This window comes from Alligator mississippiensis, chromosome 2 (assembly GCF_030867095.1).
Source record: "Alligator mississippiensis isolate rAllMis1 chromosome 2, rAllMis1, whole genome shotgun sequence".
NCBI classification, from domain to species: domain Eukaryota; kingdom Metazoa; phylum Chordata; order Crocodylia; family Alligatoridae; genus Alligator; species Alligator mississippiensis.
Window position 1 is genome coordinate 50,515,187 of NC_081825.1, and position 25,135 is coordinate 50,540,321.

General features: G+C 41.6%; 1 protein-coding gene across 3 annotated transcripts in view; it reads left to right on the plus strand.

Annotated features, from left to right (window-relative positions):
- Positions 1 to 25,135, plus strand: part of WDR19 (WD repeat domain 19) — an 86,407-nt gene that overhangs the window by 25,016 nt on the left and 36,256 nt on the right. For 2 of the 3 annotated variants that reach the window (XM_006258470.3, XM_019480635.2), the window contains exons 9-23: positions 655 to 828; positions 5,247 to 5,317; positions 9,251 to 9,423; positions 9,533 to 9,647; positions 10,882 to 10,988; positions 11,456 to 11,578; positions 12,471 to 12,620; positions 13,341 to 13,488; positions 14,832 to 15,036; positions 15,636 to 15,795; positions 18,777 to 18,887; positions 19,176 to 19,285; positions 22,437 to 22,494; positions 23,348 to 23,494; positions 23,619 to 23,701. In XM_006258470.3, the coding sequence (XP_006258532.1) occupies positions 655 to 828; positions 5,247 to 5,317; positions 9,251 to 9,423; positions 9,533 to 9,647; positions 10,882 to 10,988; positions 11,456 to 11,578; positions 12,471 to 12,620; positions 13,341 to 13,488; positions 14,832 to 15,036; positions 15,636 to 15,795; positions 18,777 to 18,887; positions 19,176 to 19,285; positions 22,437 to 22,494; positions 23,348 to 23,494; positions 23,619 to 23,701 (1,935 nt within the window). The remainder of the gene's footprint in view (positions 1 to 654; positions 829 to 5,246; positions 5,318 to 9,250; positions 9,424 to 9,532; positions 9,648 to 10,881; positions 10,989 to 11,455; positions 11,579 to 12,470; positions 12,621 to 13,340; positions 13,489 to 14,831; positions 15,037 to 15,635; positions 15,796 to 18,776; positions 18,888 to 19,175; positions 19,286 to 22,436; positions 22,495 to 23,347; positions 23,495 to 23,618; positions 23,702 to 25,135) is intronic. The other variant, XM_019480641.2, reaches the window with a different exon arrangement.

A 25,135-nucleotide genomic window follows, 5' to 3' on the forward strand; every position in this document is an offset into this window, starting at 1 on the left:
ATGGGCACCAAGATACAAAGTTGACAGCCCAGAGGTCATAAGTTCAAGGCCGTAGAGGAAGTGCTCACAACATGGCCCTGTTACATTCCAACAAGTCTGTGAACTACACTAAATACCTTGTTACACAAGAACATAAAAAAAGGAAAGGAAAGGTTCCTGAGTTATAACAACCCTGTATTGTTGCTCTTAATATGAAAAGTAGCTAAGCAGTCTAATTACAAATATACACAGCAAGCTTTTGAAGGTTTTTTATATTCATACAATTATATATGTGCATATTTACAAGGTTATGTCCATTTTGCTTTAATATAGCTGAATCTGGAAGGCATCTCTCCTAAAGAGACTTAGTATGACAGTGATGCTATATTAGATTGACTCCTAGTCATGAGTAAAGTTCAATTATAATATTGAAAACAAGGAATATTTGTCTATAAATGTTGTGGCACAGCATTTTTTTAAATTCTACTAAGTATATTTTGGTTATTTTTTTCCTGCAATGATGACCTCATTGTGGAAAATAGACATTGCAGCCCAAGAACAATTTTTTTTTTTGTGTGTTCTCCATGAGGAGTTTAAATCCTGACCTTCATGTTGCACTGCTGTTTGTGAAGTCCAGTTCCCAGTCATCTCTCTTATTTGTTCTTTTTGTTATAGGTATGGCGATGGCTACATTATGATTGGCTTCTCTCGTGGCTGTTTTGTGGTCATTTCTACACACATTCGAGAAATTGGTCAAGAGATATTTCAAACTTGCAACCATAAGGATAATCTAACCAGCATTGCAGTATCACAGTCACTAAATAAAGCTGCATCATGTGGAGACAACTGGTAGGTCACACTATTTATGCAAAAAAATTCTGAAATAGAAAGTGGCTTAAAGCGAATACTAACATTTATTCATTATAACTTTTGATATTTTTTGCTCTTTTGTTGACACGATGCCTAAGTACTAAAGCATCAGCAAAACATTTTCGTTGCTGTGAGGTGCACATTTCCCAACAATCTTCTCACTAGCAGTAGGAGACAGTGTTCAAATAATTTCTCTTTGATGCTACTTACATAATTTGATCTATCTGTTGAACACTAGACATGTGTTCCACAAGTTTTTGTGTAACATTGGATATATTAGCATGGTGTGAAAATACCCATGCTCAGATACAGGAATTAGTCTAGCCAGGGCCAATGGAGTCTAATATAGATTAACTTACCTTCATATAAAGAACTTTATAGAAGTGTAACTTTACCCCCAGTTAGGTCTCCTACTAGTTTTAACTAGGTCAGTTTCTAAAGAGTGATAAAGTATGTCCATTGTAGTACAGCATAGAGATACCAAAGATGGCTTCCCAGCAGAGTGCATCAGCCTACATAGAGCTTTGCTGCTTCTGGTACTAGAGCTCTAACTCTTTATGGCTACAGTTGCAACAGTGTAAAGATGCTTGTATTGGTGAAGCTAAATTAGCAGCCACCAGCTATATGGACGGGTATGCAGGTTGGTATACAGGTGTAACTGGGAATTTGGGTGAAATGTTCAACTTCAGCTATATCAAATTTTTAAGCCTCATACAGAACTATAAAAATAGTGGGCAGATATTTCTTTATTATCCCATGCCAAAAATAGACTACTTAGCTGATAGTAAAATCTATAAAGCATTTAGCATGCTGAGAATCTCAACTCCTTCTACAGGACTGCATAGACTCATCTGGTGTCAGTGGCCCCTACCCTGGCATTTTGTGGTATCTCCTTTGTGTTGGTTACAGGTTAGCTAATAATGCAACATATAAAACTTGCTTAGGCAATCCCCACCACATAGATATAGCTGCTCTATTGTCTCTTCAGATTTCCAATACACCTTGGAAATCCCTTGGGCATTTATGAAAGATCACCTCCTTTTGATCCTTTTTTTATCTGAGAGACTGTGTCTAGGGCTTCATATTTCATAGATTTCATAGACATTAGGGCTGGAAGGGACCTTGAAGATCATTCAGGTCCAGCCCCCTGCCCCAGGGGCAGGAAGTTAGCTCAGGTCAAAGGATCCCAGCAAGATAAGCATCCAAACATTTCTTGAATGAGTCCAGAGTTGGTGCCTGTACCACTTCTGGAGGGAGTCTGTTCCAGGCCTTGGGGGCTCGGATAGTAAAGAAGTTTTTTCTTATGTTCAGCCCAAAACAGTCATGGAGGAATTTAGGACCATTGGTCCTTGTTATCCCTTGGGGCGCTCTGGTGAACAGACATTCCCCTAGATCCTGATGCACACCCCTTACGTACTTATAGGCAGCCACCAGGTCACTCCTGAGTCTGCACTTTTTCACGCTGAAGAGTCCCGTGGCTTTCAGCCTCTCATAAGGCCTTTTCTCTTGCCCTCTGATCACATGTGTGGCTCTCCTCTGGACTCTCTCAAGCTTCTCCACATCCTTTTTGAATTGTGGAGCCCAGAATTGGATGCATTACTCCAGCTGCGGCTTATCAAGGCCGAGTACAGCGGGAGGATGACATCCTGAGATTTACTTGAGAAGCATCTACGGATGCAAGCCAGGGTTTTGTTTGCTTTACTAGCTGCGACATCACATTGGTGGCTCATGTTTCATCTTGTGGTCAATCATGACCCCCAAGTTTCTTTCAGCTGTGGTGCTAGCAAATGTAGCACTGCCGAGCTTATAAGCATGCTGTGGGGTTCCCCCCCCCCATGATGTCCCCTGTGCCACGTTCTTCACATATTTTAACCCAGAGGGACTCCAGTTGTCCTCCCTTGGTGCCAATGGCAATTTGCAGGAACGTGTAGCTTTCCTTGACAGAGAGCTACACCCCCACCCCGTTTACACAATCTCTCCTGTACAGGATATAGCCGTCTAGGGTATAGCCAGTCATAGGTGGAGTCCCACCAGGTCGCTGTTATCCCTAAGAAATCGTAGTCTTTCTTGCTTAGCAGGAGGACCAGTTCCTCCTGTTTGTTCCCCAAGCTCCTGATATTGGTGTACAGACACAAGTGTCCCATTGGAAGCCCTAGGCTTCCTTGCACTCCCAGGCAGACACCATTCCAGGGCTGGTATAGTTGTGGATTCCCTTGGGTGCCATAAAACCTGCTGGTTATGCAGTAGTTGCCTAGTGGGCTTGCATTGGTGGTTATCCACCCATGCCCCGGTGGGCTTAGTTTAAAGCCCAGCTGAGCAGATCAGCCAGTCTGGCTAAGAAGACCCTCCTTCCCAGCGGAGTGAGGTGGAAGCTGTCTCTTCCCAGCAGACCACTGCCTCTCTCACCAAAGAGCAGACTGTGATCGTGGAAGCCTGTAACAGGTCGCCCTCCCCAGCGCCATCTTTTGCCTTTTATCCACGACCTTTGAGGGGCGCCCTTGAAGTCTCCTTAATGTTTCTCGTGTCCCGCTTTCTACTTTCCTGTCACGTCTTAATGGAAATAGTATACAGATGTTCTTGTAAGCGAGAGACTGCCTATTGTATTTTGTATGTTGGGGTTCTCAGCCACCACGGGCCTTGACCCCTGTCTTTCTCTAGCTAGGCCTCCCCGTCTAAATCCACCAGATAGGGTTGAACTCCAAGGCTCTAGCGCCTTGGTCTTGGGACTCGTTGCCCGCCCACCGGCCTCACAGCCAGGGGCTTCGGGTTCAAAGCCGAGCAGCGGCCCTGAACCTCCACTGTCCCAGCCCAAAAACACACAGCTGCACTCCAAGTTCACCAGGCCACCCTGGCCTTTTATGACTGCCTCTCTGGCACCGGGTACTGTGCCCTTTCTGGCACCAGGGTCCCCACACTGTAGTGGGCCTCCTCCCCAATAGCCTCACCCAAACCACCGGTGTTAATCGAGCAAAATTATAAACAGTATGTCCACGGGCTATAACCGCCACCAAAAATATTTTAAAAAGGCAGCTTGCCAGTTTACATTTTCACAGGGGTTTGTGCTTCTGCTTCCCATCGTCTGCTACGGTCCTTCTTCTGGGGCTGTCACCACTTCTACAAGAGTCCTAAGTAGTTCCCCTCCTGCAGCAGCTGGACAGCTCACCAAGCCTCCCCATGGAGCTCTTATACACACTCCTTCCCCTTTGGCTGCTGGCCCCTATTGCTGCCCAGCCCAGGGTTTTTATAGCTCTGGCCTGCCCCCTTCTGGTCACCTGACTAGCTGGCCAGGCTAAGCTTTTAACCCCCACTTTAGCAGCACGCTGTGCCCAGAAAGTTCTGGTCTTAAAGGGGCCGACCTGCTCTCTGATAACAGGGCTAGGGTTCCCTGTTATAAAGCCGAAGCCTTCTTGATGACACCAGCACTGCAGTCTCTGGTTGACTACCTCGATCCTCCTCTCCCTCCTCAGCCCATAGCCCAAAACCGGGAGGATCGAGGAAAACACCACCTGTGCCCCCAACCCCTTAAGCCCTGCTCCCAAAGCGCTGTAGCACCTCATGACCTGGCTGGGATTGCTCCGAGCCATGTCATTCGTGCCCACGTGGATAAGGAGCATAGGGTAATGGTCAGTGGGCCGGATGAGTTTTGGGATCCTCTTGGCTACGTCCCAGATACAGGCTCCAGGAAGCAGCAGACCTCCCGGGTTAAGGGGGCAGGGTGTCAGATTGCGCCCTCAGGAGGGAGTCTCCCACAACAACCACTCTACGAGTGGCCTTAGGTAGAGCAGGGACAGTGGCTGAGGATGAGCCTGCGTTGCCTGGAGGAGGTGGCAACTCTACAGGCTCTACTGGGGCTGCAAGAGGTTCATACCTGTTGCAAAGCCCTAGAGGGGCGAGGACCTTGGTGCAGCTGGCCTTGGGGCCACTGGCCACCCTGGTCCAACCCCCTGGCTGGACAGTGTGGGAGATCCCCAAGTCCCCCCTTGTCCTGGAAGATGACCTTGGTCTACCCTCTGCCTCCAGGGGGTGATGCCTAGATCCTATATAATTATTGTCATATATATAAGTTATATCAGAGTGCAGACCTCAATATTCATCTTAAGATCAGTTGAAGACTGAGAAGTTGTCTCCTATTTCTGCCAAGATACACAGTTTGGTTCAATAGAAGATATTGTTTAATTTTACTAATATCTCTGTCCTATACCTGGGCCATCACTGCTACAACACTGCTAAATTGATGGTGTCTGTTTTCAAATGGGAAACCTACACTGCTTTATATTGTCCCTTTTAGTACTTTTTGTTTGTTTGTTTGTTTCCATAGTAAGTCTGTCTCCTTTGTTTATTTTTCAGTTCATGATGATTAAAGTAATAGAACTAAAAGTTACTGTATTTTGTTTTAGCATTAAGATCCGTGACCTGGCAGATCTGAAAGAAATGTATGCTATAATAAATCTGGATGATGAAAATAAAGGTATGAAAATGTTTCTCAATCTAGTATGTATTTTGTCAAATCATGTAAGCGGCTTATCACATAAACAATTTTGATATTCATTAGATATTAAAGAGTATTTATTAGAAGTACACCGATACGTCGGTCCAATATCAGATTGGTACTGATATAAAGAAAATTGTTTATAGCAGATATCGGCCCGATAATTTGGCCAATAAATGCCCATGCTGCGCTGAGCTTGTGCACAGCATGGAGCAGAGTCAGTAGCGTGGAGAGCTGCCTCCAGCTGGTAAGTCAGAAGAGGCATCAGAAGGCAGACCACTGCCCTCTGTGGTGAGGGAAGAGACGAGGACAGGCGCTGCCCAGCCTGGGAGCAGGGGGGGTCACAGGATGGAGCCACGGCTTGTGGGGTGAGGACAGCTCCTGCTGCTGCTTGCGCTCCAGGAGGGCATGTGGCGCCAGATCTGCACGGGGCGGGATACAGCTGCAGGGTAGAGCCGTGACTTTTCCCAGCACTTGGGTGGAGGCAGAGTGTTCAGCCAGGGCTGCACTTGGCTGTGTGGTGCTAGGACTGGAGCTGCAGTGAAATTTGGGGTGGCTGCAGCCTCCTCCCAATGCCACTGGAGCTCGTTTCAAGCCGAGGCTCCAGCAAGAAAAGCCCCGCACAGCGCCAGCTCTGGCTCCACCCCACAGTGGCAGCCCACCCTGCACTGCACAGATCCGGTTGCGCCTGCCCCATCCTCCCTTCATCCTCCCGGGGTACAGGCAGCAGCAGGAGTTGCCCCCACCCCATGAGCCGCAGTTCCATCCCATGTACCCCTTGCCCCGGCTGGGCAGCACCTGTCCTGCCCCCTCCCTCACCATGGGGGCATTGATCTGCCCCGCCATGCCCCTTCTCTCCTCCCTCCCCTTTTACCACACCAGACTTACCATCTGATGGCAGCTGTATCGAATATCGGATTAGTATTGGCCAATATGCCTCCTTAAATATCGGTTATCGGTATCAGCCCCCAAACTCTGTTGGTGCACCCCTAGTATTCATTAAGCTCTCTGAACATGGGTATTATGGTTCACTCCCTCTTGTCTGACATGTATATGTTTTGATGTGTTCATTGAGCAAATTGGGCACTTGCTACATCTTAACTTTTTTTTAAACAAAATCGTGAGCAGGATAAGCAATCTTATCGTCTCTCCTCTGTACTCGCCTGCCACAACTTGGATTGGGAAGAAAAGAAAGGAGATCAGCATTCTTTGATGTTTAGGATAGATAAGTGCCACCCCAGTGTTAAAGCTCACAGTGCTAGTTTATTTCCAAAATAAAAGTGATACAGCTATAGCAATCTCACCAATTACTTCATTAGCGAGGGAAGCCAGTGTTACAAATGAGAAATCTCCGAGCTGGATACTTTGCAACTACTTTGCAAACAATCTCTGCTGCTAATTAGCTCATTAGCAGTATATGCTTCCCGTGTTTCTTCCTCTCCACCGGAATCTTTTGCTGGGAGCGATCTCCAGCTGCTCTCTCCCAAACAGTCTCTCTGTTTTTCACTCCTACCCCAACCCCGCAACTTATCCAAGGGGCACTCTCTCTCTCTCTCGGTTCCTGGCATCCACCTTCCGGTGCCTCAGGATCTTCCCGCACTCAGCAGTGCAACTGAGATTCTCCAAAAGCAATCTCCCTCTAAGACTGACCTGCCACTGTTCCTGGAGTCCCACACCTCTGACGTTCTTCTGGATTGCAGGTCTGGCTTCTTCTTTCCCCTCTAAAGTCTCCGTCATTCCTCGTTCATCTTCTTGCACCCGAAGGCAAACAGTCACTCCCCATGACCGACTTTTATGCTGGTTTTCGCGGTCTAATTGCTGAATGCTGTCTCAGGTGTGTGCTTTCTTTCACCTGACAGGGTTCGTTGTCAGGTCAATCCTGCCCGACTTTGTCTAAGTAACAGGACTCCTGTCTGAGTCCCTATTACAAAAATATTTTAAAATACTGTTTTTCAGACTAGTTGTTTTATAGATTCGTAGATTATAGAGTTGGAAGGGACCCAGTGGATCACTGTGTCCGACCCCCTGCTCCTGGCAGGAAAAAGGACCGAGGTCAGACGACCCCAGCCAGGTGATTGTCATGCCTCCTCTTGAAGACCTCCAAGTTTGGTGATAGGACCACCTGTCTTGGAAGCCCATTCCAGACTCTGGCCACCCTTATTGTAAAAAATTTCTTCCTAATGTCTAACCTAAATCTACTCTCCAGTAGTTTGCACCCATTATTCCTAGTTACTCCCTGGGGCGCTCTGGTGAACAACGCATCCCCAATTCCCTGCTGTCCTCCCTGATAAATTTACAGGCGGCTACAAGGTCACCCCTCAGCTGTCTTTTGTATAGGCTGAAGAGATTCAGATCTCTCTATCTCTCCTCATAGGGTCTTTCACGGAGACCACTAATCATGCAAGTGGCCCTCCTCTGAACCCTCTCCAGATCCTCCGTGTCCCTCTTGAAGTGTGGTGCCCAAAACTGGGCACAGTACTCCAACTGTGGCCTGACCAATGCCACATAGAGGGGGAGCATCACCTCCCTCGATCTGTTAGTCATGCATCTGCTAATACACAACAAGGTGCGATTTAATTTGTTGATGGCCTCGTTGCACTGCCGGCTCATGTTCACCTTGGAGCCAACTATGACTCCAAGATCTCTCTGAGCTGCTGAGGAGGACATCCCCCAACCTGTAGGTGTGCTGGGGATTCCTCCTTCCTAGGTGGAGTGCCTTACATTTATCTTTGTTGAATTGCATCCTATTACTTTCCGCCCATTGATCTAACCTGTCCAGGTCAGCCTGTAACTGCTTCCTGCCCTCTGGTGAATTCACTTTTCCCCATAGTTTGGTATCATCCGCGAACTTGGAGAAGGTGCTCACCACACCCTTGTCCAAATTGCTGATGAAGATTTTAAATAACACTGGTCCAAGGACCGAACCCTGCGGGACCCCACTGCCTGCCTCCTTCCAGGCCGAGAATGACCCATCAACCACCACTCTCTGTGTACGGTCCCTAAGCCAGTTAGGCACCCACCTGACTGTGTAGGCATCCACTCCAGAGCCCGTTAGCTTCCCTTTAAGAATAGGATGTGAAACTGTGTTGAAGGCCTTCCTAAAATTGGCCTCCACTCCTGTGTCCAGGCAGTATATGACCTGGTCATAAAAGTCTATACGGTTTGTCAGGCAGGATCTACCTGTGACAAACCCGTGCTGGTTTCCATTCAGCATTTCCCCTGCTGAGCTTTCACAAATACACTCTTTGATTTTTTTTCTAGTATTTTCCCAAGGATAGAGGTAAGACTTACTGGACTAAAGTTACCTGGCTCCTCCCTTCTCCCCTTCTTAAAAATGGGCACCACATTGGCCTTTTTCCAGTCCTCAGGGACCTGTCTGGAGCACCATGAGAGCTCAAGCAGTCGTGCCAGTGGCTCAGCAATGTTATTTGCTGTTTCTGAATTTGTAGTGTACAGTATTCAGATTATTAAGTTAATATGTTTATTTTATTTTATTCATATTTTTATGTTCTTTGTTTTGCTTTTGAGTGGCTTGTTCTTGTGGTAAGAGCAGATATCAAGTCTGTTCTCATCCTGACTTGCAGTGTGTGTATATGTGACTTTCACAGCATTGAGGAAAAGACTGTATCTCTAGAGTAGCAGGTGCTGGGCATTGTTACTTCTTGTTTCAATGTTTAATTCATTTATTGTGGAGTTGTCCTATTTACAATTAAAGAAATACTAATATTTGTATTACTTGCATTGTTATCATCATTCTAATATTCACTAATGAATTACTTAAAAAAAGGATGTGGAAAAATGTTTATTGACTTATGAAATTCTGATGCTATTGCAGTCTAAAACAGTACAATTTTTTTCTTGATTTCAGTAACAATCAAGAAACTTTTTTATAAAAGCTCTTCAATATTTTAGGTCTAGATCAACTGGCATGGACAGATGATGGGCAGTTGCTGGCAGTGTCTACGCAAAGGGGATCCCTCCATGTCTTCTTGACAAAACTTCCAATCCTGGGAGATTCTTACAGCACACGGATTGCATATCTCACTTCTCTTCTTGAAGTTACTGTAGCCAATCATGTAGAAAAGGTGCGCTAGTCTAGTTGTTTAAAAATTGCATCTAAATAAAGCTAAAAAAATAAGTAGTCCAATATTATAACATAATGAATGAGGAATATTATTATAATATTTCATGCAGGAGCTACCAATCACAATTTCTGTTGAAGTGGAGCCTAACTTTGTGGCTGTTGGCCTCTGTCATTTGGCAGTTGGAATGAACAATCGGGCTTGGTTTTATTCACTTGCAGAAGATAGTAAGTATAAATTTAGTTCTCTTATTTTGGAGTAGCATCATCACTATGTGCTAAATACATGACTATTTTATAAAACTGGTGTGGGGTTTAAATATTCTAATCATCAAAAAGCTGTCATTGGGACACCAAAATATAGGGGTGGACATTGGATTTCCAGTACTTGAATCTCTTGGCACCAAAGCATTGTAGAAGCAGTCAAAACAGAAATTCAGTTTAAGTGGTTAGTTATGAGATAGGAAGCCCTCTTTATCTGGGTCATTATCAGATCAAACTCAGCCTATGATGCTGACTGAAAATTATTACCAACTGAAGGATTTTTTTTTGCTTCTGTGACATTAGTCAATAGCCCCATTCTACACTGATATTTTTACCAGAGATGTATTAGTACTAATGACTAAATTACTCTCAGTTCTCTAGAGATATAGAATAGAATTTATGAGAGAGTAGAGAATATTCTGCTACCCCTGTTATTAGGTAGTGGCTATAAGTGTCCATGTATCTCAATTTAGAACTTTTTGTGAATAAAATTACTCAAAAAATTGGGGAAAAAAATCCAGCATTAGTCAAATTAACAAGTGAGATTTTGCTTGGAAGGAGAAGATCACTTTAATCTAGGGGTGCTCAACCATTTCGCTTAGTCAGCTTGATCCAGCTCTGATATGGCAAGGCCCTACCTGGCTGTGTGGAGGGGGCTGGGGGAGGGGTGTGGCCCAACCCCGATCCAGCCCCGTGGAGGGAAGGGGGTGGTCTAGCCCCAACCAAGCCACATGGAGGGAAGGGGGTGATCCAGCCCGCAGGGGGAAGAGGGTGTGGCCCAGCCCCCTGGGGAAAGGGGTGTGGCCCAGTCCCTACCCAGCAGCACAGAGAGAAGGGGGCATGATTTGGCCCTGATCTGGCTGTGCTGGGAGAAGGGGTATGGGAATTTGGCAGCAGGAAGAGCAGCCAGTACTTCCCTGCTACCAAATTTCTGAATCTGTAGGGAGGCACATAGGCCACATACAGTGGTTTGGCAGGCCACATTTGGACCCATGAGCTGGAGGTTGAGCACCCCTGCTCTAATCCTTTGCAGTCTTAAGGGTGAAAATACTTCCTCATCTCTTTCCTGTAGGGAACTCCTTCTCACCTTCTGCATGTACTGACTCATACCATTTTAGACAATTATATATTATACAGATGGCTAGTAAAGACACAAGAACATAGGTAACTCTTTCTTTTTCCCCCTTAAATTTGGTAGGTGTAAAAAAACTTAAAGACATGGAGTACCTCGGGACAGTAGCCAGTATGAGTCTTAATTCTGACTATGCTGCTGCACTCTTTGAGGGTAAAGTCCAGTTGCATATGGTAAGTACACTGAAGGTTTTGAGAGACAAGAATTCAGCTGAACTCAGGTAGTGGTAGAGTGAGGAAGAAATTGAATGAGTCAAAATAATAATAATCTTGGAATAAGAGTAGAAGCGAGGTGCTGAGTAGATGCAGTTGACAGAAGAGGCCAAAGAGAGCTTTAATAGAAAACATGAAAACAGTTGAATTTCTGGGAACTTTTAAAAAATATACATTCTGTATTCAAGTAGCAGTTGCAGAGAAGAAAATTCTTTGTTCTTGGCTATTCAACAAGCTGTGTGTATATGCTCTTGGGGGAACTTGCAGGGAATGGGGAGTGGTTTGTAAGTAATATATGTGAAAGGGCAATTCTAAGCTAGGTGTAGCAACCACTGTTTCATCTTATTCACTTATTTTGTACAGGCAAAACCTATTAATATCTCATTAAGCATGGTGCAGTTCAACTTCCTTTACTCCTTATGCTTTAGATAGAAGGTGAAGGTTTGGATGACCAAGAAGAGCGAGAGACTCGACTCTTCCCAGCAGTAGAAGATAAATGTCGAATCTTGTGTCATGCTTTAACTGGTGATTTTCTCATTTATGGTACAGATGTAAGTGTTTTTCCTATTTCATATCTTCTTTACTGCAATAAGTTTCTTGTTTGATTTACTTGTTCATTATATCACAGACATAATTTGTAAGGCTCTGATACAGGGGTGTAGGTTGTAAGGCTCTGATATACAGTCTCCCCGAAAACACTCTGTTTAACCGTGTTTAAGCAAATGGGGACAAAATTAAAGCCAACTTCCTTCATCATTTATACCTACATGAAATAAAGTAGTACTGGCAGATTACAGTGATGTGTAATCATTTAAATGTGTATCCAAAGTCAGCATTTTAAGTCAAGTCTTGGGTTTTTTTCCCTTTTTTTCTGAGGTGCTACTAAATAAGGCAGCAGTAAACAACCAACCTTTTAAGGCTGTCAGGGGGTTGACCCAGTTGGGGTCAGAGGCAGGTGGTTGGGCACTAGGACCAAGGCACCACTAGCACTTTTCCCTGCAGCAGCACTCATATGCTGCTCCTAGACAAGGTTTTAATCAGTTAGGTAAAAATGCCAAGTTTTAGGTTTTTCTAAATTTTGAAGTGCTTTTATAGCCCTTCTTGTATAGAAGTAGCCCCAGCTAGTGGTCAGCAGAAGACAGACAAAATCTGTTCTGCTCCTTTGCTCTACTAAAATGCATTAAAGAGCATTTTTGCCTTTTTGCTTACAGGGAAAAAGCTCCAGTTTCTCTTGCCTTGCCTCAGAATAGCTGCCAGTAGGGAAAAGAAGATTATAAAAAATTATAATCTTTTTTCAACATTCCCCATGCTCAGCACCCAAGGAATGGACAGATTGAAGTAGGGGTGGCAGTCTCATTCCATCAAAATTGGTCACCCAAAGAATGTATAGTCTAGTAACTCATTTATTACCACTATTATGATTATTCTATTATTTATTATTAGACTGGTGTTATTCATTATTTCTACATAGAAGACTGGGAGTATGTGAATGAATATCGGCATACTGTCAGTGTGAGAAAAATCTTTCCAGACCCGAATGGAACCAGATTGGTTTTCATTGATGACAAAGGTGACGGCTTTGTCTATTACCCAGTAAGTCAATTCAGGGCCTCCGAGGCATTTATATTTACCAGCAGAGTTCACTGTCAACTGTTCTCCTGTGCAGTGTGTTTTATCAGAATAAATATTCATCAGTTGGTTGAATCATCATATTGGATCAAACGGTTTCCAGTAGTAGAATGTGTGAAAAATTTTCAATGGAAGTTCAAAAATACATAATTATGGAGTAGACTGCCCATGCAGGAAATTTCTTCGTAATCCCAGGCATTTGGTAATTGAGTTATACACTTTATGTATCTTAAAATTGCTTTATTCTTCTTAAAGTAACTCTAGATTTTTTCCATTATCCCTGTTAATATCTAGTGCTTTAATCCTATTACATTCGTTGGCACTCCTTTGTGTTGTGTACTTTAAAAAAAAAACAAACAAAGGATGTTCTTGTATCAGTTTTAAATGTTGTACCTTTCCATTTAATTGCATGTCCCCTTGTTTTCCTGTTATAAGAAAAGTAAAAAAGAGATTCCAGTTTTCCTCTCAATATTGTTTTTACAAATTATCTCTTCTCTAAATCGTTCTATTATTCACAGCTTCTCATAAGAAAATTTGTCATGTTTCTTGTAATTTTTATCACCCATCAGGCAACTACTATATTCTTGTTACATTTTTTTGGAGATAGGTGATAAGTCTATTGCAATATTCAGTGCGTCACATGCACTTTCCATTTCTTAAATAATTTCATATTATTTTTTGTAGGTAAATGATGGTGTGTATGAAATTCCAAATTTTGCACCAACTATTAAAGGTGTCCTCTGGGAAAACTGGCCAACAGATAAAGGTGTATTTGCTGCTTATGATGATGATAAAGTGTATACTTATGTTTTTCATAAGGATACTATACAAGGTACTGTAAAGATTTTAATTCTGTGAGCCATTTGACATTTCATAGTAAATTGAAATGTACAATATGTCTGGTTCTTCAATAATGTTCAGTGTTGCCATTTAATTCAAACTGGGCACATCTACACATGCAATTAAACATTCAACAATAAACTTTGGCACATACCTTTCCAGAATTTATTGATCCTGGGTGCTGCATTTGAATTTGCACCCAGGGCCACAGCACATTGAGCCAGGTCAGAGCAGCCCCAGGTGGCAGGAAGCCTGGAGGGTCAGCCTGCCAGCCCAAGGCACTCGGTATGCTCCGGAGGAGCTGGCTGGGGCTTGAGGGTAGTTCAGCGTGAGGCTAGCTGACAGGCAGCCTCCACACTGAAGCACCCTCATGCCTCAGCCAGCCCTATCAGTGTCTACACATGTGTTGCTACAGAGTAAAAAAACTCTGCTATAGAATAGTACTTGTGTTTTACAAGTACTAACCTACAGCAGAGTTCATTAGTTTTTGCCATCCTAATTATACTGCATGTTTAGATGCCGGGATGTTTACTACAGACCTAATTGGGCAAGTTTGCAGTAAATGTCTCATGTAGACACACTCAGTCACATGAATTTGGTACATATAGAAATGAACAATAAGGATTACTATTGGTAAGTGTAACTAGCCATATAGAAGGCAATTGCTGTGTACGTTTTCCTACGCAACTCCACCAAAACATTTCAGTCTTCAGTTGCATGTTTCCTATTTTAGTCTTTGGCCTACACACTCCTACTTGCATTGGGTTTTTTTTCTCTTTTCGGTAACATAGACACATCTTTGGTCAAAATGAATAGCAAGACTTATGTTTCCTTTTCATTTTCTTTTTAGCCAGAATTTTAATCAGGCCTTCTGATGAGTCATACAAATTACCATTATTCATCCAGTTGGTCATATAGTCCACATGCCTGCTAGTAAAGGGTACTTTCATTTGTTTGTTTATGATCCATTGGAGAACCATTCTTTAATAGCACTTGCCATATGGTATTCACTGTATCTTTAATGTTTGCCTAAACCTTAAAGCCTCTCAATTCAAGGTTTATGTAAAGTTACTTTTAATTTTGCTAAATAAATATAAAGTCAAATACATACCATAACTAATGAAAACCAAAATTAGAGATCTTACATAGTTCTGCCTGACACTAATGTATAGTGTTGCTATTATGCTAAAGATGAAAAGAACAAGTTCATTGAGTTTTCAGAATAAAATTCCTTCAGTGTTATATTTCCTAGCCTTTCAAAGTGACTGCCTGCTAAACATTCTACAGTATAAGGGTCTTGTTAAATAATTTTGTTTTGTTTTTTTCCTAATACAGGGTCCAAAGTTATTTTGGCAGGTGGCACCAAAGTTCCTTTTTCCCATAAACCACTGCTGTTGTATAATGGAGAATTAACTTGTCAGACTCAAAGCGGGAAAACAAACAATATCTTTCTTAGTACTCATAGTTTCCTTAGAAATTTGAAAGACTGTGGACCTAATGAGCTGAAACAAATGCTATCTCAGACTTTAATGCTGAAAAGGTAGGTCTACTTTTTAATTATATGTGGTTAATTACTTGTTTTCTTTTCCATCTATAGATCAATACAGCATTCTAAAAATGTCATGCTGATTATTGATAAAGTTACATTGAACTATCGGGCCAGGTAATTGGTTGTCCATATAGATTAAGCAATAACAAATGATCCAGTACTAATTTTTCTTTATTGCAAGCAAAGAACTATTTATTTTCAAGAACTGTTCTGAGTTCCATGACATCTCCCCCCAAAAGTGGTTGAAGATGTCTCTTAGTTCCCAGTCTAGTGAATCAACCAAGAACCAGTACAGTGGAGAGGTAGTCAAAAGGTCCAGAGTAGGCCTAGGAAACAATGGCTTGCTGAAGGGGAGTTAAGGGGTCACCTGGAACAAAGTGTAAACCAATAGATCTGTGTGAATTTCCCTTCTTCCTGCCATAGGATCCTCCAGTAGTCCTCTGTGACCTACATATCGCCAATCCCCAAGTGATGTCCACTTTAGGATAAGTTAGTTTTCTTAAGGTTTATATAAAAAAAAAAAACAAATCTAAGAGTAGATAACTCTCTGTACAATCATTGTTTTTAACTCTGTGCTTCTCCCTGAATAGGTTTTCTGAAGCATGGGAGGTTTGCAAACTTCTGAATAACCAGTCGGGTTGGAATGAGCTTGCGAGAGCTTGCTTGCATCACATGGAGGTAGAATTTGCAATACGAGTCTATCGCACAATTAGAAATGTTGGAATGGTGATGTCACTAGAGCAAATAAAGGTAAAATATAAAAGTAGCAGTCGCACATTTTTGTTTAAAAAAAAAAAAGAAAAATTAAGTTTTTAATTTACCTTTAAGATTGTTGGAATTGGTTTTTGGGATTTTTTTTTTTTTTAAATCAAAGCCAGATTTATTTTAAAAGTCTATCTTAAAGGAAAAATAAGTAAGTAATGGGGAGAAATGATTTCTCTGGGCATTCTACATACTCAAGTAAGTACTAAATATTTCACTATGATACCTACTCAGCTAGGTCATTTGCACCAGCATTTTAATACTAACTGGTTTTCCATATATTTTTCGACTGTTTCTTAACCATTAAAAATTTGATTTTATACCAAATATGAGCTAACATATAAATGAGGTTTAATTCCTGAGATTAGGAGAACTTTTTGTATTGGATTTCCATATACTGAGAAGGAAAAATCACACACAAAGTATGAACAGATTAAACAAATTACACTTTAAAAGGTGGGAGGAGACTTTGCATGTCAGAATGTCTGCCTAGCTGTTTTGTCTATGAGTTCTACCCCAGTTTAGTGGGTAGAGCAGACAGGTTACCATGGGATAAAGCAGACAAATGAAGTAGTTAGTGGTCCACTTTCAGATCCACCGCAGAGCATGTGGGGTACCCCTGCCCCTGGCTCTGTGACTGGTGCCTCCTGGATCTGGGGGGTACCAAGGGTCCCCCCGTGGCCGATCACTGAGCAGGGGGGCTGTGGGGAAGGTGGGGGGGGGGTCCTCCTCATGCTCAGTGGCAGACCCAGAAGTGGACCAGAAGTACTTCCAGTCCACTTCCGGGTTCACTGCTGAGCACGCGGGGGGCCCACCCGTGCTCCTGTGGGACGCTCCATCTGCCTCACCATTGCAGTGTTCATGAGCCGCACCTGGTACCTCAGGGTATATAGAAAAAATATTTAAAGCTGTCTGTGGCTGAATCGCTGATTCTCCAAACAGCATCAAATCTTCAGATTCAGATTAGGCCAAATTGAATCAGGACAGTGATCCAAATCAACGAATCGAATCACTGTCCCCAATTCGGGCCAAATCTGAATCAAATATGGCCCTTTTCACACACCCCTACTAATTAGTGCTGTCATCAGTATCAGTATTTTCTTTCTCCTTTATAGCCGTTCTATTTTCTGGTTTTCTTTTATTCATTGTTTTAACTTTTTTACTTTTCTTTTTCCTGTGTATTAAAACCAAGCACAGAAATTACAAGCATCTTTCTAAATGTTCCCCCCCACTTTATTTTAAAGCCCTTCACAGTGGTTGTGATGGCCCTTTTCCCAGAAAGCCAGTGTGTCAACGTACTAGAAGAAAGGCTAGTGTTGACTTTTGAAACACTGACATTTGAAGTGCCACTATTTGCACAACATCTTTCATATCTACTTTTTGCAAGTGCTAGAAATCAGTTTCTTTTGACCTTGGGTTTTAACTCTGACATCCAGCTAATCGGTTATAAATTAGAATGATGTTTTTAAAAGCAAAATAACGGAAATTTTAAATATTTGCTAAGTCCAGCAAGAAGTTCTGAATATGCATCATCCCTTGATTCTCATATTTCAGAATCTTGTGGTTATATTCTGATCTCATTTGTACCAGGAGCTATTAAAGTTAATGGAGTTAGGTTGGATTAACAGTAGTGCAACTGACATTGGGATAGAATGCCTTGATTCTGTATCTATTAATGACTGCCAATTGTAATGCTTTCCTGGAGCATTCTTTCTTGTCAATTTGCCCACACCAGGGTTTTTATAATTCTTACAGAGGTTTTCTTCAAAATCTTACTTAATAAGAAACAAAACAGAAAAGATATAAACAGTTTGTATGTATAATTACTGTCATTTGTTGTCTGGGGAGTTGCATACAATATTTTCCATATGTTAAGTTCTTGCTTCTCTTTATTTTCACTACTCTGCTGCTTTATGATTTTTTGCATATTCCAAGCATAAATTATATATAAAATGCTTTTGATTACTAGGTAAACTATTAAATGTACAGCTTATGAGCTCCTTCACATTATACACATTATACATATATTTCCTTGACAAAATAAACACATGTATATTGTTTTTATTTTAAAATAGGTAACCTAAACATATTGTATTAACCTTAGGGGTTTTTTGCATCTTAAGATTAATAAAATATATTGATAGGAGACTAATACATTTCTACTCATTTTATATGTAGGTACTCTTTTGAAGTTTTCATGTCCCTCACCCTTTTGTCTCCATTTTTCCATTAAGATATGTGTACTGGTCAAATACATTTGCAGACCATTATTCCGTATGCATGCCATACATGTCACCATATGTATGCAGTACATGTCACAGAAGAAACAAGACATTCACAATTCAGTGTTTTGTTCTGGAGGGTTTTTTAATTATCATTTTTAGTGGGAAGATAAAGTCTGTTACCATTGTAAATATCTAATATTAACAGGTTACAGAAATGTATCTTATATATTAATATAGGAACAGTTAGAATATGTTATTCTAAATTGCTGATAGGGGAGTGTTGCAATGGTAAAAGCATTGAACATTTTTTTCCCCACAAAAATTACTATTCTAAAAGTCTTGCTTTGAATGTCTGGACCACTCATTTAAAAACTTTAATTTCCTGATGTTTAACTATTGTATTAATGCCTGGTCTTGTAACCTTTAGTCGTATAAACAGTCTTATTAACTTCAAAGGCTTTTTTCAAAAGAAGGCTGTATAGCTGAGCTTTTAAATTTGCTGGGTGCTGTGTATTGGTGACAGTAGCTGTATTTTTCTATTTGATGGTAGCATTTGCTTGTATATTGAGAAGTGTCACATTTTGGGGGGAAGGTGGGAGAGAACTATAAATTATGTTATTCCATATGTTTTTTCTTCTGAGTGTAGAATGATCTAGTAACACATTTCAGTAGACTATTTTTAAAGTTAGTAACAGTAACACTTTGTAATGTTAGGACTGTTGTTGCACTCATATCTGTTTCCAGGGAATAGAAGATCGCAGTCTTTTAGCGGGACATCTTGCCATGTTCACCAGTGACTTTAATCTGGCTCAGGATTTATATCTAGCATCCACCTGCCCTATTGCTGCACTTGAGGTACACTGGCAAGCTACCTAAAATTAATTGTTATATTCCCCCCCTTGTGATAATTCTGCTTAGTTGTTTGGATTTCTCTCCCATGCTCTAAATGATACGTTCTTTCAGTTGTTTAAGATAAGTGTATTTTAACCTTTGTTACACTGTCATCTCTCTTAAATTATCTACCAATATGAACATTATAATTATAACATTAAACATTTGTCTCATAATTCATCATTTCACATACTTACATCACAAGATTGGTTTTCCCAGAAACTAAATGTAAATAATTTCTTTTGATAACAGATGAGAAGAGATTTGCAGCATTGGGACAGTGCATTACAGCTGGCTAGACGTTTAGCTCCAGACCAGATCCCATTCATATCAAAGGAATATGCTATGCAGCTTGAATTTACGTATGTTTCTTCATAAAAGTATAGTATAATAATTTAGAATGACTATTCCTGCTGAGTAGAAAAATGCAAGAGATGTCCTGAAAGAACGTTTCCATAAAGATCTTGACTAATTTGAGATGCTTTAGTCTAGGGGTTGGCAACGTTTTTTGGCCGGAGTGCCAAAAAACGCCACAATGCCTACCTTGGAAGGTGCCGGAGTGCCGGCATGGCAGAAAAACAAAATGAGGGCAGGGGGTACATGGCAGGATGCCCTGCTTGTGTCCCCACCCAAAGCCCCTGCCCTTTAGCCCGGGCTCTGTGGCTGTCAGCAGCCACCCTGACTCTGGGTAGCTGCTGGAGCCCAGGCTGCTCCCAGCAGGGGTTGCAGTGTCCCAGCTGCCTGGTGGGAGCAGCCCGGGCTCCCAGCTGGCAGCAGCTACCCAGAGCTGTGGTTGGCTGCAGCCAGGAGGCTCCAAACAGCTGTGCTGGGCTCCGGAGCCCCAGCATCAGCTCTATATCAGCGCGTGCACACGCACCTCGGAGCAGGCGGTGGGGGAGGGGCAGCTGCAGCAAGCAGCGGGTAGGCTGCAAACAGCTGTGCCGGGCTCCACAGCTATAGCACCAGCTCCATGCTGGTGGCAACTGCATGTGCACCTCAGGGCGCATGCACAGAGCTGATGCCAGGGCTCCGGAGCCCGGCGCAGCTGTTTGCAGTCTCCCGGCTGCAGCTGGCCCCAGCTCTGGGTAGCTGCTGCCAACCGAGAGCCCGGGCTGCTTCCAGCAGGTAGCTGGGACACTGCAAGCCCTGCTGGGAGCAGCCCAGGTTCCGTCACTGGCAGCAGCTACTGGGGCTGGCTGTGGCGTGCCAAGCAAAATGGCCTCGCATGCCATGCTTGGCACGCATGCTGGGGGTTGCCGACCACTGCTTTAGTCCATTGTCATACGGAAGCGCGATGCGGTCCTGCATCTGTAGTGCCAATGAGGCTGTAAGAAAACCAGAAAAATCAGCAAAAATAGCTGATTAGCTGATTTATATAAGTACAAATAAAGTGTGGGGTTGGGGGATGCAGTCTGAACTGTTTGCTTTGAAATTTGCTAAGAAAGTTTCTAGTTGCAGACAAAAGTCTGTAGTTGGAATAGTCTTCTCCTACCTGGGACTCAGGCCTTTGATATCAGAAGAATGCCTTGTATTCAAGTATCTGTGCTCCTCCTAAGTAAGTCATCCATACATATCAGTGAGAGTGTGTCAGACATCAAGTCCAGTAGTCCCTACCTACCCAATACCCTTGACTTTAAATCCTTGTCTTTTATGTATATTGTAGATGATTGGATGTAGATTTAAAGGTTAAATGTACTACTTGATAATATGGATAGTTAATAAATTAACTTTACAAACCCAGCTCTATGGCTGACCCTGCCAGGCTGATGACCTGTTCTCTCTCACTGCCAAACTAAGGTAAGGAGCATCATGGCTCCTTTAGGTACGCTTCCATAAGCAGCCCTTCTGCAAAGATGTGGGTTTTCCAGAAAATTTTTAATTGGAAAATTTTCCAATGCCCTAGAGCGTCATCTAATTTAGCATGTTTATTTGACTTACATTTAGTAAACAAAACTAAAAAAGTACCCCCGTGTTAATTTTTTGCCCCAATAGCCACAAGTATTTGAAATGAAATATTTGATTAGGAAAAAAATTAAATACAACACACTTAATATGGTTTAAATATTATATTCAAACAAATTCAAAGCTTTATGCAGAAAGAAATTATTTTTATTGGAACACTTGTAAAAATGTAAAGACAATACACAACAACATGTACTTCCCTTACACTGTTTGTTTAAATTTAAGAAAAAAACAAAGGCACTGAAAACTGTTAACACACTAATTTTAGCACACCCAAAGAACTGTGAATGATATGCCATGGTTGTCCACTCATCTACTTTAACAGAGTTTAACTGTCCTCCACTGAGGTCACTGGAGCACCTCCAGTTTCACTGTCATTATCTGTAGAATCACTTGCACTACTTATTAGTTCTATTTCAGAATCAGATTGAGGCAAATCTGATTCTGAACTACTTGAACCACATTCTCTTTCGCTAAAGGATGGTTTTACTATTGAGTCTTTGGGCAAGGGCAATTTATCACAATGAATCTTCTTCACTAATTGTGCTTCTGACTGATTCTCTAGAAGCAATACATTTAGAGAAATAGAAACAAGCTTAGTGGTGCGTTCATTCGGTTTTGATTTGACCTGCACAGCCAATTAGGTGAATTCGTAACTTGATTTTTGGTTTGGATTATTATGTGAGTGTATTTACCTTCATGTTTACAAATCGATAAAACATGCATGCACTCTCTCACACACTTCCTAGGAATAATCACCTGAAAAACAGTTACAACTTTGAAACTGCCAAGCTTGCTTAATATTGTATTGGCATCATTGTTACTAATTAATTTTATGAAACAATGAATTTTTAGAAATGGAAAAATTCCCACGGAAAAATAAAGCATTGGAAAATTTTCCTCCCCACATCTCTGCCCTTGTGTCTGCACCACTGAGCAGGCCCAGACTGGTAAAGCAAATTTCATTTTATGGGAGAACAGTATCAGAGAGAGAATGACTAAAACTCAGGGCTTGGAAACTAGATTTCATTTAGCACCCTCTTAAAGTCTTTAAGATCAGCGTAGAAAAAGTGTGCATATTGGCTAATTGTTCTTATTGGAACATGGGTGAGTATGACACATGCTAAATTCTGCTGGTCTTACCTGAGTAGCTATGACTGAAGGATGCAAGGTCAATAATGTTACAGTAAAAACTACACGTACAGTAACTCATATATTATGTAATATTTGTGGGCACAGACACCCAAAGAAGAAAAAATGATTAGGTACTTCTTATGTAAGTGTTGGCCCTGATATGTTGTGCGTACATGTGTTCCTCCATTCACCATCCTTCTGTGTTAGTAAATCTGCTATTAATTTTGAGTGCTAAAGGAGGTTGAGTGAGATTCATCTCCTTTATGTCATAGGCTAGAGGAAAAGGGCACTTGAACTGCCCTGATGGGTGCTGCCACTGCAACATTCCAATTGAATTGCTCTAGACATGCACACATCTATAGTAGAATAGTTCAGCAGTTGCAGAATAGATAGATACATATTTATATTTTTTTTCAGGGGTGATTATGTGAATGCTTTGGCACATTATGAGAAGGGAATCACAGGAGACAATAAGGTAACTCTCTTCAGCAGTGATGTACTGTATCTTCATGTTCCAAGCTTATTTATATATAGCATCTTATATTATGATGTAAACTATATATTCTTCTTCCTGAGAGAAGACTGTATCATCCATATGTCCCTGCTGTTATTGTACAGACACAAAAGGACACTTTTTGATGTAAACTGTGATTTACAGATACCCATTGCATTAACATGGCAGTACTGAAAAATTACTTGTTTAATGTATGAATAATTTCATAATAAACTTTTGTAAATATTTGAGAGAATAATACCACAATGAGGGAAAATATGTTAAATAAGGTGCTTATTTTCTAATGAAAGTCTTGGTTCCTTTTGTATGGCCATCAGTTCAGTAAAAGAATAAAAAGACTCTTTGTTTTGTTTTTTCAAAACATTAAATTGCAGTTTTATCTGATATTTGAAACCAAAACCAAATACTGTATGTGAATTCATGGGGCTAGTCTCTTCAAAAAAGTTCAGTTTCAGGTAAATCATTTTCCTTTTCTGTATACAACTGATTTTTGCTTCTTTTTGAAAAGAGATCCTCCCATACATCTGACTAATTCTTATAGTAAAATATAATGTTAAATACAAAATTTCAGCAAAAAGTAACAATAAGAAGGAAAACACAGGATTCACCAGTATTAGCAGTGCCTTGAATTAATCATAAACAATAACCATAGCTTTTTCAGATGCTGACTGAAACTTCCTTGACAAGAATGGATTTAATTAAAATCAGGTTATTTCTGGCTAATGAATTTCACTGTTACAGTTGTTATTGTAGGTTCTGCCAAACCAATACGATTTTTACGGAAGATAGTTCTCACTTTCCTGTTGTTTTCCAGTACCAGGAACATGATGAAGCTTGCCTAGCAGGAGTAGCCCAGATGTCTGTTCGAATGGGAGACATCCGTCGGGGAGTAAACCAGGCCATTAAACATCCTAGTAGACTGCTAAAAAGAGACTGCGGAGCTATTCTGGAGAGCATGAAGGTATCCCTAGTAATAAAGAGAGAGCCAATAACACAATGAATTCTCATATACAAACTATTATTATTTATTTGTAGTAGTGATAATATATTACAAATAATATTTATAATAATTTGCATTATTATAGCAATTTTCAGAAGCTGCCCAGCTATATGAAAAGGGACAATATTATGACAAGGCAGCATCAGTATATATCCGCTGTAAAAACTGGTAAGTACAGCTTTTAGTGAAGCTTTACATTCCATGAGAAACAGGTTATATCTTTAATACCCTTTTGAAAGGAACAGAAGTCCCTAAACATCTTGATAATCACATGAACTATTTTTCCAGCTAATTGGTTTATCAAAACAGTTCTTAGGTTCCTGGAAACTAGGCCAACTGGAGTCCACATGGAACAGATCTTCAGAAACCCAAGTGCAATTGGTCAACTCTGATATAGTGCATAATTTTATTGGAAAATAGTGGTTGTTCTCATTATTTGCAAATTTCTCTTTGCTGTGTATTATGTTTAGCTTGATTTTGTAATTGGGTTTTCAGATTCTTTATGTACTGCACACTTGGAATCTTTTTACTTGCATAGTTATGTTTAGTCCATTAAATGTTTTTTATAAAATATGTTACAACAGATACTAGGTGGCTCGGATGATTGGAAATCTACTCTGCTGGTTCATATTCAGCACAGGTCAGAAGTGTTTAGTAAGAGCTAGTAGTATGTATATTCAGTGTAATTTTTAAATTATGTTGACCCTAGTCCAGCTCCAAGTAGACAAGAGTTAGTACCACAAAAGCACTTGGTCCCTAATGAATGGTTAAGTATTTTATATTAAGTATTAATATAAGATAATGCAGTATTCCCCTCTCAGGCAAGTGCTCTACCAGTAAGCTAGAGTATCACATTTAGTCTCTCTGGGCCAGTGACTATTTTAATTCTTCCATACAAAGTGGAACAGCTTAAACAGGAGGAATTGAGAAAACCTTGCACCAGAATATCCTGTATAGTCCGGTGGTTAGAGCCAGGGAACGCAACCTTTTAACAAGAGGAGGGACAGAACAACCCATCTCTGGTTTGATATGAGCCAGGTGGCTTTGGCAGCATGTCAGTAGTGGGGGGGGGGCTTTTCCTGCCCCTGTACCGGGGCCAGACAGCTGGTAGGTATACTTCTGCCACTGTTTCCCCCAGCTCCCCATTCCCCAGCTATGGTGCAGGTACAGCTTCCATCCAATGGGGAGCTGTGTCAGAGCCAGGCAGCTGGAAGCTGTGTCCTTGTTACTGTTGCTTCTCACCCTTCCCTTACCCCTGCTTCCACCTCTCAGCTGTGGCATAGGTCCCTATTGGCTAGAAATTGCACCCATGCTGCAACCAAGGAGCAGGGAAGCTGGAGGAAGCAGCAGCACAGGGTCAGCTTCCATCTGCCTGGCCCCAGTACACCTTCATGCTGCCTGGCCCCAGCACAGGCACAGGCAAAGCCCTTACTGACCACTGGTTTAGAGGATTTGTGTGGGCGATGAGATGGCTCAGGCAGAGAAGGAAGTTGAAGCCAGATCTCTCTCCTCCTCCAGCTGCATCTTGAGAAAATGAGCAGTGTAAGGTATCAAGAAAAAAGCTCTGAAAGCTGTGAATCCTAACTAAAGGCAAGTGCCTCC